This window comes from Mustela erminea, chromosome 5 (genome assembly GCF_009829155.1).
Source record: "Mustela erminea isolate mMusErm1 chromosome 5, mMusErm1.Pri, whole genome shotgun sequence".
NCBI classification, from domain to species: domain Eukaryota; kingdom Metazoa; phylum Chordata; class Mammalia; order Carnivora; family Mustelidae; genus Mustela; species Mustela erminea.
Genome location: NC_045618.1, coordinates 71,239,505 through 71,255,467, shown reverse-complemented (window position 1 = coordinate 71,255,467; position 15,963 = coordinate 71,239,505). Strand labels below are relative to the sequence as shown.

General features: G+C 41.3%; 1 protein-coding gene across 1 annotated transcript in view; it reads left to right on the top strand.

Moving 5' to 3' along the window:
- Nucleotides 1-2,467: 2,467 nt before the first annotated feature.
- Nucleotides 2,468-15,963, top strand: part of DMXL2 (Dmx like 2) — a 155,991-nt gene continuing 142,495 nt past the window's right edge. The window contains 1 exon segment of the mRNA XM_032343728.1: nt 2,468-2,959. Coding sequence (XP_032199619.1) covers nt 2,873-2,959 — 87 coding nt within the window. The 5' untranslated portion in view covers nt 2,468-2,872.

The following is a 15,963-nucleotide window of genomic DNA, read 5'->3' as shown; positions in this document are numbered from 1 at the left end:
GACAGACAGGAATCACAAGCAGGCAGAGAGGCAGAGAGAGAGAGGAAGGGAAAGCAGGCTCCCCACTGAGCAGAGAGCCCGATGTGGGGCTCAATCCCAGGACCTTGAGATCACGACCTGAGCCGAAGGCAGAGGCCTTAACCCACTGAGCCACCCAGGCGCCCCGCCCCTAAACCTTCTTATAAATTTATTTAAATCTGTTGTATTTAATCCTGCTTGCTTTACACCAATTTTTACTGATATGTGCTATATATATATAGATAAATAGATAGATATACTGATATATATATATATATTAATTTATTTGATATGTGGCATGCTTTTCAGTTGCTAGTACCAAGACGCAGCACCAATATTTGCCTTCATGATACTTCATGCACAGCATGGGGCTTCATTTACCTAATCCCTGCATTGTTCAAGGGCCAACTTGAAACAGAAAATAAGCTACTGATCCTGACTTAAAATATAAGACTCTAGTGGAAGAAACAGACACAAAACAATAAGTGATATGTGTGTTTCAGGAGGAGGAAGCCTCAAGGTATTTGGGGGTAGATAAGGAAGGCTTTACTGAATAGGTGACTTTTAAACTAAACTGTGGTTTATCGGGTCAATAAGGGGGAGGAAGAGCATTCCAGACAGAGCAGAAAGCATGAACCAAGACAAGGAAGCATAAAACAACATAGTATGTTCTGGAAACGGCAAATAGCTCAGTGAGGCTGGAAAATGGTGGATATGAGGGAACATCCTGGGATCAAACAGCAAGATTCCCCAGAAGCCAGAATGAATGGGTCTATCAGCCAAATGAAGGAGTTTAGACTTCAGCCTGTAAGGAGTAGAGATTTTAAGTGGAGGAATTTTTTCCTTTAAAAAGGTTTCTCTGGCTGCAGTGTGTTGGAGAGCAGAGATGGAAGGCAGTTGGAGTAGTTAGGAAGCCATTATGGTAATTAAATGAGAAATGATGGGGGCTGAAATGAAAGTAAATAACAGCGGGGCAGGTGGGGTGGTTGTAGAGGGAAGGGAGTGCTTCAGGGTCATGAGTTAGGGATCTTGATAAGGGACCCTTAGGTTTGGGCAGGAGAGGAAGGAGCCAAAGGTGGCTCTGCGTTTCTAGTCTGGGTGACTGGGGGGTTAATTATGGCACTAAACAGAAAGGAAAAGGAAAAGATCCCCGGTTGTTGAGAATTATCTTTGACTCCTCCTTCTTTTTTTCTCCACCAAACATACTACCAAACTCTGCCAGGCCTTTGCCTCCTATCTCCCCACCCTTCTAATTATCCTTCACAGTGCTACGATGTCATCTTCCTGAAGGAGCTCTGTAGAAGTTTCTGCTCGGAAACGTTTGATGGAGTCCCCACTGCATGCAGAATGAAACCTAAGCTTCTTAAGGGAGCATTCAAGACTCTCCTTACTCAGGCGGGCCACAGGCTACCTCTTAGATACCTTTCCCTTGCGAAGTATCTTCTCCTTTCCCCACCCTATATGTCATCTCCTCTAAACATTAATCTAATCTTTGTTCCCTAACACATCTTGTCATTTTATACCTCTAAGCCTCAGCTCATGCCATTTTCTCTATTTGAATGCAGAGTTTCTTGTCTATCTCAAACTGCCAGAATTTTACCCAGTTTACGTCATCGTCTCCATTACACTTCACCCATCCATCTCCTTAGCCAAAAGCATTCTTCCTTCTCAGTGGCGCATAGACGTTTGTGCCTCAATCACAACACTTTTGGCGTCCTGCCTGGTGGTGGTGGTTGTTTTTTTTTTTTTTTTTAGATGGCCGTGCTTTGGAATCCCTTCTGTTCCCCTGCCCTAGTGACTTATACGCAGTATAGATTCAAAAATTGGTGATGGATTTACCTGGAGCAGGGATCTGAGTCCTGTATCCTCACCGAAAGTTTAGCCTATAGTCTGGAAAAATCAGAAGATTCTGCGATTCTGTGACATTACGCGTGGAAAAGAGTCTAGAGGAGTCACCTGTCTCTAGGGGGCCCTTTCGCTACCTAGAACATCCATGACAAAGGTGGGAGCAAAATAATTTGCTGTCAGGGGAGTATGGCTTCTCCAAATAGTTGCAAGATGTCTTTATTGTTTATGTAAAATTAAATACCTTACGCTCAGTACTGTTAAAAAGCCCTACGAGATCTAAGATTTTCCAAGGTGGAATTTCCCGGTGACTGGCGTCCTCCTGAGGTCAACTGCCCGGACCATCACACAGTGTACTCGGGAGCGTACGACAGAACCCAGGCGTGTCCCCAGAGAAGGACGGCGGCGTGCCCCGCCCCCACTGGCCGCAGCCGGGAGGCTCCGAGGGAACTCCCGCACGTCTGCGCGCGCAATCCCGGGACCAGGGTCCACGCGGCGCGCGCAATTGCCCTGGAAACCACTGCGCGCGCACGCGCAAACGCGGGGCGGGGAGCGGGACTGAGCTAAGAGCCCAGCAGCTGGAGGAGGGGTTTACCCTCCCACTCTACTGTAGCTCCCTCGAGGGTGGGCGCGCGCACCGCCCTTCTCCCTCGGGCGGAGCGTCCTTTCCGGCACGCTCCCGGCTCACGCGCTACCCCGGCGCCCCCCCCCCCCCGCCGCCTCCGCCTCACACGCACCCTTGCGCTCCTCCCGCATTTGTGCGCCGGTGCAGCAGGCAGTGGGAGCATCCGGGCATTTCCGCAGCCGAGCGGCGATCCGGGCGGCTGCAGCGGTCGAGGAGCTCCCATGGCAGGGACAAGGAAGGGGGAAGGCAAGAGCGGGGCAAGGCGTTAAGCCGGAGCCGCCGCGGGGTGGGTCCCGAGGGAGGCGGAGGGAGAAGCGCTCTCGCGGTCAGGCGCGGGGCTCGTCGCTCCTCTCGCGCCGTCCCTTGCCAGCCCGGGCTCCGGAGATGCATCTGCATCAGGTCCTCACCGGGGCTGTCAACCCTGGAGACAACTGCTACTCCGTGGGCAGCGTCGGGGATGTCCCCTTCACGGTGAGCGGCGTCGGGAGCTCAAGGGGGAGAGACCCGGGGCCGAGATCCCCGTCCCGGCCCACGCCTCCCCGGGGAGGCACTGAGGGCCCCACCTGCGCCCCCTTTGCAGCTCAGTTTCGGGGGGCGGGCGTGGGACTGTGAGTCCTGCGGTTGGTGTAGGAAATTACCCTTAAGGGAAAAGGATTAGGAATCCACCGCACTGTCCGCCCTCAGCCAACGAGCCCCCGGGGATGACTGGACTAGAAGGTTCCTCTCCTAGGGCGGCCTCGGGTCTGCGGTGGAGGAAGATGGTTGCAATCGCCGAAACCCTGAATGTCCGTTTCGCACCTGCTCTCGGCGTGGAGGCGAAGACTTGGTCTCGTCTCGGAGCATGGAGGCGATGCTGCACCTGGCTCCCCCTGCCCGCCGCGTTAGGGCAGCGAGGAGCGCTGGAGCCTGTGGCTTTAAACCCGATACGACCCGACCTTCTTTATCTCCTAATGCAGAATCTTAATTCCAACAAGGAAATAAAAAATTTCATTCTTTGCCCCCGAAAAATCTAAATGGAAGGGCTAGAGTGACAGTGGCCTGGAAAGCTATTTATCACGAGATCAGTTTGGTATCCTTCCTAGGTAATATTTAATCCGTTTGCAAGGTAGGCTGGTTTATTTGTTTTTAAACTAAGGCAATGAAAAAATTTTATAAGTGTTTTTTGTTGTTTCTGTTGTTTGTGCGAGTAAAATGTGTGTAAACGATAATGTGTTAGAACCTTTCAGATCTCGATGAAAAAGACATGTTTTCTGAATGAGCTTGGACGGATCAGTCCTTTTGGAGAATGGATGTTGTTAGTATAGCTAATTCAAACTAAGCCCTAGAGCTTCTTTCTACCCATAGAGAGACTCCCAGGGATCAACCTGAGTTCCTTTTCTGTATTAAATTTATACTGGGTCCTCCTTCGAAGGCACTGTAAGCAATAAAATCTTGATTAAATATACAATGTTATTGATAACTTATACTTGATAAAACTGGAAATAGCATAATGGTATGCTTTTAAGACAAGGAAGACACTTTGATGTCTGCTTTCCAACAACATGTTTTTAAAGCTGCAGAAATAAGAAAAGCTCCAGCAAAACTGCAGAATCATTATGTAGCACAGTGCATTCTGGAACAGAATTTATCATTATGATACATTAAAAATAACCCTATAAGGTTGCCTTTTGGCGATTTTAATTTTTAAATGGATTTCCACTTGGCTTTGTTTCAGTTTAGAGTGAACCTTTAAGGATATAATTTGCCTGACTTATATTGTTACACATGACCCTATCAGTGGTGTCATCTGTGTTTTGCATCCATGTGACCTCAAAATCCATATAGAGTTGAGCTTGGACTTCAAGTGTATAGAGACAGTTTGGGCCATAGAAGAAATTTCTCTTTCCCCAGTTGTGTAGGTGGGGAGGAAGTTTCCTAGCTTGGAAGCGTGGGCTTCCTGCATCAAGATGTCTGGAACCTTAGGTGATGGGGTATTTCCACACTATCATAGTGGCGGTAGTTTTTTGTTTTCATCTAAAGTGGAGCAGTGTCGGTCTCATTGTGGGAATGTTGAATAGAGCTAAACAAGTTCAGGTGCAGTCTGGAAAAGCTAGTGCAAGAACTGTTAGCATTGTGCAGGTGTGGTTATACTGTAGGCCACCCATGACCAGGTCCTTGAAATCATTTTCAAGTCTTTTACGACCTCCCTAATTCAACCTATCACCAAGGGTGATTGACTCTCTGCAGTGTGTATCGGGTTTTTCCTTTCTCTCTTTTTCTCTCTCTCTCTCTTTCTTTCTTTTGGTTTTATTTATTTATTTGTCAGAGTGAGAGAGCACACTCGAGCACAAGAAGGGGGAGGGGCAGAAGCAGAGGGAGAAGAAGGTTCCCCACTGAGCAAGGAGCCCTGATGCAGGACTCCAACCGGGGACCCTGGGATCATGACTTGAATCAAAAGTAGATGCTTAACCTACTGAGCCACCCAGCTGTCCCAGATTTATCCCTTTTCATCATCTTAGTTACCACCTTATTGTAGAACCTAAATTGTATTACTTAACATAAACACTTCTAAACTGGTTTCCCTTATACTCCTCTCTGATCAGTTTATCCTCCACACAGCTGCTGGGATAGTTTTTCTCAAATACCATTTCACCATATCCTTCTTGGCTCAGGACTGTTAAGTTGTTCCTAATGGGTGTGTTATGAAGCTTAAACTTGTCAGATGTTCTGCCATCGTTGACTTTATATTTGATTATCTCTTCTCCTCATCTTAGCCCCTCTGCTATAGACCTACTAATCATCTTACTCGATCCTACATCTTTTTTTTTTTTAATTTTTATTTATTTATTTGACAGAAATCACAAGTAGGCAGAGAGGCAGGCACAGAGAGAGGAGGGGCAGGCTCCCTGCTGAGCAGAGAACCTGATGCCGGGCTCCATCCCAGACCTCGGGATCACAACCCGAGTGAGTCAAAGGCAGAGACTTTAACCCACTGAGCCACCCAGGTGCCCCTCGATCCTACATCTTAAAAGATTTATTGAAGAGAGAGAGAGAGAACAAGTGGGGGGAAGGGTGGAGAGAGGGGGAAAGAAGCAAACTCCCCACTGAGTGTGGAGTCATGTATTTGGGCTCCATCTCGCAACCCTGAGATCATGATGTGAGCCAAAAGCAAGAGTCTGATGTTTAACCTACTGAGCCACCCAGGTGCCCCATATCCTACATGTTTATGTTGCAACATGAGAATTCTTGCTTTTTATTTTCTCGAATATAACTCAAAATTTCCTTGGTTTAGGATTCCTGCCTATGATTCTGATTGTTTTGGCCCTTTGGCATTTACAGACCCTTGTTGCACACCATCTCCTTTTAATATTTTAGTTTTGAGGGCACTGATGCAGTTATAATTTTGCCATGAACTAGAAATGACCTTTTGGACTCAAAGAAGAACAGATTCTCTTAAAAAAAAAAAATGAGAACAAGCTGTATTCAAGTATTCTAGACTCAGCTAACAATTATTTGAATGCCTACAGTAATACAGAAAAAATAAAAAACCCCACAAAAGTAGAGCTCCTTTACATAGAGTGTGCCATTTGATTTGTACAGCAATCAGATAAAAAACTTTAGTTCTGAGTCAAATGACTGAAAAAGGGACCAGCCAGGACTGGAATGGCGGTCCTGTGACTTCACATCTGGTAGGCTTTTCTCCGTAGTATGTTTTTTTCCTTTCAGAGTGCTTGCTTTGGAGGGTGTGTGCGTGTGTTTGGAAGACATAGATGTGGCCAGTGTAGTAAGAAAGACTGACTGTCTTGCAGCCGGACAGTGGTTTTTAGCTAATGCTATCTTTCATGATAACCTGAGGATCTTTTCAAAATAGGGTAGATCGTTTATTTCAGAGTCTATAATTTTAAGTTTTTTTAGGAAGGAACTATTCTTTTTTTTTTTTAATGGAAAAGAGTATTTTTTTAAAAAGATTTTATTTATTTATTTGACAGAGATGACAAGTAGGCAGAGAGGCAGGCAGAGAGAGAGAGGGGGAAGGCGGCTCACCGCTGAACAGAGAGCCCGATGCGGGGCTCGATCCCAGAACCCTGGGATCACAACCCGAGCGGAAGGCAGAGGCTTTAACCCACTGAGCCACCCAGGTGCCCCAAGAAGCAACTATTCTTAAAGGAATTTGAAGCGTTTATGATATCGTAATTGAAAAACAGTGTGTTATATATATTCCACTGTGCGTGGTGGGTAGTGGGTGGTGTGATCATCTGGCTTGTGAATGACTGCTTATGTCACCGTCTCCCAGTCGGTGCTGTGTTGTCATGATGGTGCAGTTTGTAGTGGACAGTCCCAGTGGTGTGTATCTATAGTGCTAACATATGCTATGACAGTTTTCATTTCCATTTGGACAGGTGGTGGTTTTTAAAAACAATTGTGATGTTATAAATGTGGTTGTATATATCACCTTTTGATCATTCTGTTCTTTTCAGTGTGTTAGCTAAGTTATGGGGATACTGTTATCCTGTAATAGATCAGGACCCAGATAGGCCAAGGAGCTGATTTTTTTTTTTTTTTTAACTATGTATGAGCTTTGTTGTACTTCATTTTTTTTTTTTTAAAGATTTATTTATTTATTTGACAGAGAGAGATCACAAGCAGGCAGAGAGGCAGGCAGAGAGAGAGAGAGAAGGAAGCAGGCTCCCGGCTGAGCAGAGATCCCAATGCAGGGCTCGATCCCAGGACCCTGGGATCATGACCTGAGCCAAAGGCAGCGGCTTAACCCACTGAGCCACCCAGGCGCCCCTGTTGTACTTCATTTTGCCATTGAGACATTCCCAACTATCTTCTTATCTATAAGTGAATGTTTTAAGGCTTAATGTAACAGATAGTGTAAATTTTCCTTATTTATGTTTTTTATTGCTTCCCTGAAGTAATAAAAAAATTTTTTTGTAAGTATTAAAATATCAATTAAAATAATGATAGTACATTATTACCATTAATTTTTAGTCTTTATTTTTAAAAATTTTCTGTAAGTATTAAAATATCAATTGAAATAATGATAGTACCTTATTAATACAATTAATATAATTAATTTTTTTCACATTTTGACCTTAAGGGGTACAGACCGTATTTTCAGATGTATAAGGGCAGTTGATGTTATTCCAGTGTGATAGGAATTCAGCATGTTTATTAAAGTTTACAAAAATTAGTCATTACCACTCAGTTTATCACCTACTCATAGAGATTAAAAAATGATGTACATAGCTATGAGGTAAGGCAGATGAAAGAGATCACATATAATTGGGAAGATAAAAGATTTCACGTAAGATTGACAGTTGTAAAGACAGGTATTAGGCCTTTCTGAGTGGCAAGAACAACAAAAGCCAAGGAATAATGTAATATAAAGGATAAATTATTGGGTGACTGTTCCTTCACAAAGCAATAAAAAAAAAAACCCACAAGACTTCCTTATTAAATAAGAAAACACTAGCAGAATGCTGAAAAATATAATTTGCAACCCATAACTTTTTAGGAAAATGTGTTCTGGCATTTCTTAACTTTTATTTTTTTTCTTTAGAGCACCACCAGAAGGCTAGTAACGAATGAAAAAGCATTCATTTAAAAGTTAGAATTTACTGTTATATGACCTCTTTTTCTGGAATTTAGATACATTTTAATTGTACTGTGGTATAATCACATTCCAGTCCTAGAATTAGGGCAACATCAAACTTTGACATGATCAACCTGTTTATACATTTAGCACAGGTTTCTTGAGCACATAGGTGTGTCAGGCTCTGTGGAGATGAACAACAGTGGTAACAACAGAAGAACAAAAACACATAATACTGATCTTAGGGAATTTATTAAAGAAGTATAGGAACCTGGTAATCTCCTTGGAGAGTTAAGACATGTATCTAACCACAGCCTACTGGCTGTGTAGTGTTGCAAGGCACTAATATCCTTTGTGGGAATTCAAGAAGAGATCACATTTGGCCAGGAGAACGGGAAGTTGGACAGAAAAATGCTTCTGTGCTTGTCAGTTATCAGTGCACATAACAACTCATACAGCTATTACAGCCTGTGCTGATAGTAAAGGAAAAAGCAATGGTTAAGAATTTAGAATGAAGTTGTTTTCTAAGAGAAGCTGGCTTGTTTGTTCCTGCAAAAGTAACTTCTTGTTTATCTAAATCGATATCTTCAGAGTTTGCGGGCTCGCGTTTAGTGCGAGCCTGTAGATAAATATGAGGTTGTGTAAGTTTTTAATTACAGATTGTTAGCCTTCTGCCTTATAGAGGTGAGACTCTTAGAAGCTACCCAGAAACTCTGGTACAAGTCTCAAATAATGCCTCCTTAGAGATGAGAAGTTAGAGACCAACTACTTCTATGACCCTGGATAACACAAACTTATTATTAAGTTTTTCATCTGTAACATGAGGTTTTTAACTTGGGATCTTTTAAAGTATTTAGACCTTGAAGGAACATTATATGGAGTTCTCTAGAGTTTTCCAAGAGGCAACAGGGAGAATGGACTGGAAACATACAGTGATTGTGCTAAAGTAATAGCTCTGGAGTCTGTTGTATATTGCTCCTCCACTGATATGTATAGGATTATTAATCTGACTTTACAGTTAGGGAGTTTGACCTCCCTTCTGGCTCAGAGAAGAAGCCATGCAGAGTGTTTATGAAGTTGTTTGTCTTCTTTGGGCCCACGGTTGAGAAGGTGGCATGTATTCTTGATTGTATCTTCAGCATATGGTAGGTGGTAGTTGCCTGGGACCATCACAGTACGGTATGAAGTGGAAGATGGGGTCATTGTGGTTGTGTTGAGGCTTTCCATGCTCTAGATATACTTACTCCTTTGCTTTATGTTCTTAGGATTTGGGATATTTAAAAGACAACTTTAGGAATTAGAATCAGTATCTAACCTTGGGTCTTGGGAAGTTTTTAGAACAAATCGGAGTATGAGTATTTAATTATCAAAAAGAGCACAGGGTGTTGGGTTACAACCGCAATGGCACAGTGGAAAAACAAGTCATGCCTGAGCAATTTAATTTCCTACTATGATAGAAAGCAAAGCAGTATTTAAAAGGGGATAATGATAGAAAATATCTGTAATTCACATTTAATAAGGCTCTCCAGGCTTGTGGGTTATTTTTTAAAACAAGTTTGGAAGCCAAATATTTTAATAGAAATTTTAGGGTTTTCAGTCTTCTTAAATTTGTAGAGTCCTTTTATATATTTGCTCTGAAACTGTAATTCATTATGTAACAGGATATAGAACCGGTTATTTAGGAAGCAAGTGCAACTTACACAGGTGTTATGACTGTATTTTCTTTCTCTTAGACATAGCTCCTGTTATCCTGGAACTTAGTGTATATATGTGAACCCAATTGCCTGGGCTTTTCTATTCTCAAACTTTCTCATTTCATGATTGCTAAGGGCTTGTTCAGTGCCCCGCTCTCCTCCCATTCTAAGTTCCTGCAGAATAAGATGGTTATCCTATATCCCTCTGGTAGAGAAGTCAGTAGGTACAAAAGTGTCAGTGGATAGAGTGAGACTTCTTTAAATACTACATGGTCATTTGGGGGAATGATTTGAGACCCATAAATAATATTCTTTTAGATTGTCATTGAAGATGTCCCATTAGGACTGCCCTCTCTAAAAAGTGAGGCTTCTCAGAAATAGTAACATTTAATTAATTAATTTTTTAAAATAGATTTTGTTTATTTATATGCCAGAGAGAGAGAGAGCAAGAGAGAGAGCGAGCACAGGCAGGTCGAGTGGCAGCAGAGGCAGAGGGAGAAGCAGGCTCCCCGCTGAGGAAGGAGCCCAATGTGGGACTCCCATCCCAGGACGCTGGGATCATGACCTGAGCCGAAGACAGACGCTTAACCAACTGAGCCACTCAGGCGTCCCTAATTAATTAATTTTTGATTTAAATTAGGCTCCATACCTAACGTGGGGCTTGAACTCAAGACCCCAAGATCAAGAGTTGTGTGCTCTACTGTCTGAGCCAGCCAGGCACCCCTAGTACATTTAATTTAATTTGTGCTAAGTCATTATGTTTTCATCCTGTGATTTTAAGAGAAACCCAGGAAGCTTGAGACTATGTAGGCATTATGGAAGGGGGCGTGGACGGACCCAAAAACACATAGAAGTTTTGGCTTAGATTCAGTTCAAAGATAGACATAGCTTATATGTTAGCTGTAGTTCAAGAACAAAATACTAATATTTTCCTTGGAGTAATGACTTCAGTTTTGTGATATGCTAGCAATTCCTTGTTTTCTCTGGCCTTGACTGCATGTATACTTAACAAGGATCTAATCAGAGAGAGATACTCAAATTATACTGTACTCTGCTCATTGCATCGTCTTTCATGCCTTTAATGTACATGAATTGTCAGTCTTTCCAGCAAAGGCCATTTCGTCCACTTATACTTGTGGTTTTAAACTGGGAGTGATTTTGCTCCCTAGGGGATATTCGGAGACATATCTGGAGACATTTTTGATTGTTGTGACAGGGTTGTCGGGGGCGGACAGGCATCTACAGCAGAAAGGCTACAGATCCTGATAAATGTCATACAATGCAGAGGACAGCCGCCTCCCCCCCATGTCAATACTCTAGAAGTTTTGAGAAATCTTGATTGATACCCTAGTTCCTATCTTTTATTTACTCAAGGGCATTGTGTTAGCAGTTTCTATTTTTCTCTCCCGCTAAATTGCTTTTTCTTTCTTTCTTTTTTAAGATTTTTATTTATTTATTTGACAGAGAGGAAGAGCTCACAAGTAGGCAGAGAGGCAGTCAGAGATAGAGAGGGGGGAAGCAGGCTCCCTGTTTAGCAGAGAGCCCAATGCAGGCCTCAATCCCAGGACCCTGAGATCATGAGCTGAGCCGAAGGCAGAGGCTTAACCCACTGAGCCACCCAGGCGCCCTGCTTTTTCTTTCTTATTGAAATACTTTCTTCAACAGCTTTCTTGGATTTCTTCTACTTTTACCTGCTCCCTCTCAGACTGATTCCAGACCTCTATATCTAGCTATGACTTTGTCATCTCCCTCTTGAATATCTAATAGCTATCTCAGAATCCCTATCCTCATAACATTCTCCTTCTCCAGCCTTCCCTAAATCAGTAAATGGCTACTTCTCTTTTTTTTTTCTTTTCAGTTCACTTGGAATCTTTCACTCCTTTCTTTCATTTACACCTCATATCTAATATTGGCAAATTACATTAGCTATACATTCAAGATGCATCCAGAATCTTACCATTTCTTTCTTTCTTTCTTTCTTTCTTTCTTTCTTTCTTTCTTTCTTTCTTTCTTTCTTTTTAGATTTCATCTGTTTATTTGACAGAGAGCACAAGTAGGCAGAGCAGCTGGCAGAGGGAGAGGAAGAAGCAGGCTGTCCACTGAGCAGGGAGCCCGATGTGGGACTTGATCCCAGGAACCTGGGATCATGACCTGAGCCGAAGGCAGCCACTTAACCCGTTGAGCCACCCAGGTGCCCCAGAATCTGACCATTTCCTATCTGTACCAATACCACCCTGATCCAAGACACCATCATCTCTAGGATTATGGCAGTAGGTTCTTAACAGGTCTTACTGCCTTGTTTGCCTTCAGCCTTACCCTCCTTCAGTTTTTTCTCATTAGTAGTCAGAATGATCCTGTTAAAATATAATCAAATCTTGTTAGTTCCATGTTTAAAACTTTTAAATGGCTTCTTTTTTTCACTCAGAGAAAATACCTGAGTGCCTTAAATGCCCTTTAGTTTTATTTATTTAGCACCTAGAACAAAAATTTATTGGGTGCAACAAGTACCCAATACAATAGTGTATGGAAAGGGCACTTAGTGTAATACAGGACATATTTATAGTAAACATAGTGACCACTTTTTTTTTTTTGTAAGATTTTTATTTTATTTATTTGACAGAGAGATCACAATTGGGCAGAGAGGCAGGCAGAGAGAAAGGAGGAAGCAGGCTCCCTGCTGAGCAGAGAGCCCGATGCCGGGCTGGATCCCAGGACCCTGAGATCATGACCTGAGCTGAAGGCAGAGGCTTAACCCACTGAGCCATCCAGGTGCCCCCATAGTGACCACTTTTATAACACTTTTTTTTTTTCTAAAAATTTTATTTATTTGACAGAGAGAGCAGGAGCAAGCACAAGCAGGGGGTGCAGCAGAGGGAGCGGGAGAAGAGCCTGATGCTCAATCCCAGGGGCTCTATCCCAGGATCCCAGGATCATGACCCGAACAGAAGGCAGGTACTTAACTGACAGAGTCACCCAGGCGCCCTTATAATACTGTTTTTTATAGTATCTTTTGATATAGATCGATGGCATTTTATAGGATGGGAGCAAGTAGAGCTGATAATTACCATCCAGGTACAAAGCTTTGCTGGTCTGCTTTGTTTGCTTATTTATTTATTTATTTCAAAAGATTTTATTGATTTATTTGTCAGAGTGAGCGTACAAGCAGGGGGAGAAGCAAGCAGAGGGAGAAGCAGGCTCCCTGCTAAGCAAGGAACCTGATGGCAGACTCCATCCCAGGACCCTTAGATCATGGTCTGAGCTGGAGGCAGACACTTAACTGACTGAGCCACACAGGTGTCTCTGGTCTGGTTTAATCTAAGGATGTATATTATGTATTGAAAGAATTGACAGTGCCCATCAAGCAGTTCTCCCCTTTTCCTTAATTATGCTTTTAAAAGACCTCATTAGGGACGCCTGGCTGGCTCAGTTGGTTAAGCGGCTGCCTTTGGCTCAGGTCATGATCCCAGCATCCTGGGATCGAGTCCCACATCGGGCTCCTTGCTCGGCAGGGAGCCTGCTTCTCCCTCTGCCTCTAGCCTGCCACTCTGTCTGCCTGTGCTTGCGCTCTGTATCTCTCTCTCTCTCTAACAAATAAATAAAAATCTTAAAAAAATAAAATAAAAGACCTCATTACATAAAAAAATTGGAAATTAGCCTAATCCTTGGAGTGTGTTGATTTTGCATTTTAAGAGTTAACATGTTTTAACAATCAGTTGAGCTAGGCCTGGAGTTGAAGACTGGGGAGCCTGCAAAGACATTGTAGAGGTGGCTGCCCTACTTGGTGGTGCTAAACTCAGCCAAAGGAGTATTGGGAGAAGCAAGATTCTCTTTAGAAAGTCAGTTGGATAATATTCCAATATGTAGACAAATGGAGCATTCAAATATGGGTATCATAATTTTATGCTGGAAAAATTTTTATAAAATTTAGATAAAAATCAAAAGCCCAATTTGGCCATTAAAAACAAAACAAACGAAAACCATAAAAGAACCCAATTTTTTGTTTTAAAAAATCATTAATGTAATAATTGTATTATAAAGAACTCATAATTCAAAGTTGAAATAATAGAAAATAAAAAGGAAAGTAAGGGAAGTTTCCATTCCCCAGTAGATTAGCATAACTTCATGGTTATCCTTTACGCACAAAATATTTGAGGACATAGGCATTGTGCCTACCCTCTAAGGTCAACCAGTTAACATAAATGTGCACTGCTATACAAGAGGAGTTGGTGTATGTTGTTTTAAGATATAGACTAGTCATTTACCAAAGTGCTGACTTTGGTTATAGAGAAACTGAGCTGTAGCCCTGCTTTCTGGCAGTATTTAATAGTGTCAGTTGTATGTGGTTGGTATATAGAAAAAAACCCATTTTTTTCTTTTTGAAATGGTGGTATTAATGTCAATCTTGTTTGTTAAATTGGCACATGAAATATTTCACAGTTTGATGTAGTACAAGAATTTTAGATCAGAGAATTAAAGGATTTAATCAAAGACACAGCTAGATCTAAGGCAGAATTAACACTGGAACCCAGGCTCATTCATATGGCCTTGTAGATTATTTGAACAATATAGGAGAAAGATAAAATCATTTGTAATGGTATAATCCATAGATAACCCCTCCTAACATTTTGGTAAATTAGACCTAGACCTCATGGGAGTATGTTTATCTGTCCTTTTTTTCCAGAGTAAGTTTTAGATCGTTATTTTTCCAAGGATTTATTCCTTGTGTAGATTTTCAAATTTTTTGTATAAAATTGTTTGCAGCAACCTCTTAACTATCTTTTTAATTTTTTAAGGTCTCCAGCATCTGGTATATTGCTTCTGTTCTTCTTACTGCCATTTATTATTTGTGCCTTCTCTTCTTCTTTAACGGAAATTTATTCATTTTTAAAATTTATTTTTTTTAAAATAAACTACTTCTACATTTACTAGTTTTATTACATATTTATTATCTATTTCATTAATTCTTATTTTAAATTATTTCCTTCTTTCTACATTATTTAGATTTATTTTGCTATTTTCTCCCTAACTTATTGAGATAAATGTTGTTTAGCTCATTTCAGTCTTTCTTTCTAATACATGCATTTAAGAATGTAAATTTCATATTCTTAAGACTTACTGTATTTGCTTATCACAAAGCTATTTTTTAAAGGATTTTATTTATTTGAGAGAGCGAGAGTGCGAGAGAGAGAGACACACACACACACATACACACACACACACAAAGGAGCATGAGCTGCGGGAAGGGCAGAGAGAGAGGAAGGAGGCAGTTCTCCATTGAGTGGGGAGCCCAATGCGGGGTTTGATCCTGGGACTCTGAGATCATGACCTGAGCTGAAGGCAGATGCTAAATGAACTGAGCCACTGAGATGCCCCAAATATTTTTTTTTCATTCCATTTTTCCCCTGTAAAATTTTTCCTGAAGTTATATACTCTGCTTTTACCTTAGAAATTACAGTAACATTCTTAAGTTACCACTTAACTTGCCAAAGTTGGCTGAGGCTTTATAGTCCTTTAAACAATACAAGCACTCTTTGTATTGTTTTTTACTTTCTTCCTGCTTATAATCTGTCCTTCTGTGATAAGTCTATTCATGTTTATAAATTCTGTAAGATTTTATTATTATTCGATATGTTCACTAGTTATTTACATTTACCTATGTATTTATTATTACCTTACTCAAAATTCCTTCCTGCATCTTTCACGTTCCATTTGGAATCATTTTCTTTCTTCCTGGAGAAACTTTAGAATTTCCTTTGGTGTGGATCTGTTGGTGTTGTAATGTCTTTTTTTTTTTTTTTTTGAATGAAAATGTCTATTTTGTTTTGTTCTTGAGAGATACTTTTGCTAGGTAGAGTATGACAGTATTTTCTTTTCGCCACCTTAAAGTTGGCCTCTTACTATTTCTGTTGAGAAGTCAGTTACCAGCCTACTACTTCTTTAAAAGTTGTATTTTTTTCTCTAGCAGTTTTTAAGATTTTTTTCTTCATTTTTCTGAAGTTTTACTATGTTGTGTCTAGTTGTGTGTATGTATTTTTTCAATCATGTTTGGGGCTTTTGAGATTTTTCAATCTGTGAATTGATGTATTTTATCAAATATGAAAAAATTTCAGCTGATATCGCCTCAAAAATTACCTCTACCCCATTGACCTTACGAGACTAAACATATTGGACCTTATCACTTTATTTTTGTATCTAATATCTTT